The 2500-nt window shown below is 40.4% G+C and overlaps 1 protein-coding gene across 8 annotated transcripts in view; it reads left to right on the top strand.

Moving 5' to 3' along the window:
- Positions 1 to 2500, top strand: part of LOC137969526 (polyunsaturated fatty acid 5-lipoxygenase-like) — a 104238-nt gene that overhangs the window by 101633 nt on the left and 105 nt on the right. For all 8 annotated transcript variants that reach the window (XM_068815819.1, XM_068815818.1, XM_068815815.1 and 5 more), the window contains 4 exons: positions 392 to 498; positions 1130 to 1232; positions 1382 to 1600; positions 1855 to 2500. The exon at positions 1855 to 2500 is cut by the window's right edge and continues 105 nt beyond it. In XM_068815819.1, coding sequence (XP_068671920.1) covers positions 392 to 498; positions 1130 to 1232; positions 1382 to 1600; positions 1855 to 2088 — 663 coding nt within the window. In that variant the 3' untranslated portion in view covers positions 2089 to 2500. The remainder of the gene's footprint in view (positions 1 to 391; positions 499 to 1129; positions 1233 to 1381; positions 1601 to 1854) is intronic.

Below are 2500 nucleotides of genomic sequence, written 5' to 3'. Positions count from 1 at the left end.
TTGTGTCGCACAGATGAGAACTTCAGTGCTGGTCAGCTTTTTTTCATTCAATTCCACGGTACTGCTACGTCAATAAGTTTGCAGGTTTTGTTCTTATGGTCAGTTGATCACAGTATCTGACATGTTACATGCGAATTCTCTATCAGTGTGTATCAGCACATCCCAGAGTATTGTAGTTTCATCATTTCCAGTGACAAATGCTGGTTTGTGTTTATACCACTTATCCGACACCTGAATATTGTAGTGTTGACATGTCTTCCAATGTTTGTATGTTTGGTGTCTCGTTGTGTCTTTGAATATAGCCAGTTTTTGCAACTTCCTGGAACCTGTCACATCTGCTCCCAAATAATTTATGCTGTACCTAACTCAGTTCTCCTTATATGTTATACAGAAACGCGGACTTGCAGACAAGAAACTCGTTCCGTACTTCCCATACCGTGACGACATTGAAGAAATCTTACAAGTTATCGAGAAGGTGGCCGAAAGTTACGTTAGGCTGTAAGTTTCAACACAGACTTGACTTTAGTTGACGGAAATGGCCCGAAAATCGAAATTTAAATGAAGTGAGCTAAACGACACTGAAGATATGGATCTTCCTTTTCTAAAAGCGACTTATTTACGTATAGCCAAAAGTCAATGAAATGTTCGCTACAGCTCTCGAGCAAATTCGAAAGAGAGAAATAAGCTATCCTGGGGATTGCATTGGCCGGCTCAGTTTTTGTAAACAGGCAGCACTATAATGGGGAGATGTTGCATTTATGTTGCTTAGCCTGATTGCGGCCTGTTTGGAGGTAAATCTATGGTAATCAGTGACATTAGTTTGGACTCAGTTTGAGCATACGTGGCATGGAGAAGGTAAAGTCGAGCAAAGCTTGGTATCCAAAGAAATGTTTCCTTATCCGTTTTTGTTCTCTAGAGTGGACTGTCCAAAACGTTGTGGAAACGCTTGTGTGGACACAAAATGTTGATGCGTTTTCAAGAAACAGAAAGCAGAGGTTTTGCAAAGACGGGACCGATGATCACAAATCGAAGTCATGATCCTGGCGTGTTTTTCTTTTTTCATGGCCTTTGATAGCAGAAATTTATTTAGTGTTTTAATATTTAAAAAAAACTTATTTCTCTTTCTAAGGTATTATGACAACGACAAAGACGTTCAGGAGGACAGCGAGCTCCAAGCTTACGCAAACGAATTGTCTATTAACGGAACTGGACCGAACGGAGGCATTGGAAGGGTATCAGTGATTAGTTGGCTAATTGGTTCATGTGCTAATTTATTTATCAAAGGGAAAGCTAATATCCTATTGTTGGTCTGTGGATCTGATCTGTGGATCGGATTTTCTTTCCTTTCCAAGAAAAACTGACTGCCCTTTATTTTCAACAGATTCAAGGATTTCCTGCCAAAATTGATTCCAAGAAAGACCTGGTGGATATTGTGGCCCGCATCATCTCGCAGGTGACCATCCAACACGCTGCAGTGAACTATGAACTGGCAGACTATGCTGTGTATGCGCCTAACCTACCGACCAAACTATACAATGATACCAGGGTGAAAGACGGAGAATTCTCGGTTTACCGACTTCCTAACAGACTGACGTCTGCTGTAAGTAATGTTTGCATTTTTTAAAAGGAGGAGTAGACTATAGGCTACCCACCCCTGCACACCACCCCTGCACACCAAGGTAAATTAACGGAGCTGGCCAACGTTGTGATCTTGTGAGAGATAAGAGCTATTCCACCATGGGTGGTCTAGCGAGTCAATGACATAGTCAACCAATCAAGTGATTTATCTCAATTTACTTTAATCTGGAGTTTCTCATTGCAAACTATGTAAAATAACATTTTTGACATTTACAGATCGAGGCTCGATTTACCAACGGTTTGGCATCATTCCGTTTCGATTCGTTGTTTGACTACGGCAACGAACTACAAGACATCAAAGCTGTCAACATTATAAATCGTCACTACGAGGACCTTATGCTGAGAGTCCAACCACATTTGCAGCAAACAAATCAGGAGCGGAAAAAGATTGGTGACTTGACTTATCCGTATTTAATTCCAAGATGGATTCCCAATGGAGTTCAGACCTAGACCATCTTAAAGGGAACTTGAACGACTTTGTAGAGACAGTAGCACCTGTCACAGACAGCCTGTTATTTGGTGTAACCGTTGTAGCATCCTTTACTGTTAAGTCTAAGTCATTGTTTCGGTTGTTTAGTCTTTGTTTTGAGTTTGAGCAGCAAGTCAACCACATTGTACCTTACGAAAACTACACTATCACAATCGACGAGATCGTTTGATACCAAGCGGCTAGGAATGTGGGCGTGAGTAATTGTAGGAAATCAACACATGAAGTACAACTTTGAGATGCTCTTTGCAAAAAGGTAAAAAAAAAAAAAAAAAAAAGAGAGGGAAGAACGAAAAGGATCTCATATCCTCTAAATGGTTTATTTCGTATTGTTCAAATTGAAAGGGTTAGGTCAGGTTAAATGAAAAATAACCG

The sequence above is a fragment of the Montipora foliosa genome, chromosome 9 (assembly GCF_036669935.1).
Source record: "Montipora foliosa isolate CH-2021 chromosome 9, ASM3666993v2, whole genome shotgun sequence".
Taxonomy (NCBI): Eukaryota; Metazoa; Cnidaria; class Anthozoa; order Scleractinia; family Acroporidae; genus Montipora; species Montipora foliosa.
The sequence above is the reverse complement of the archived record's forward strand: the minus strand, read 5'-3'. Positions and strand labels throughout refer to the sequence as shown.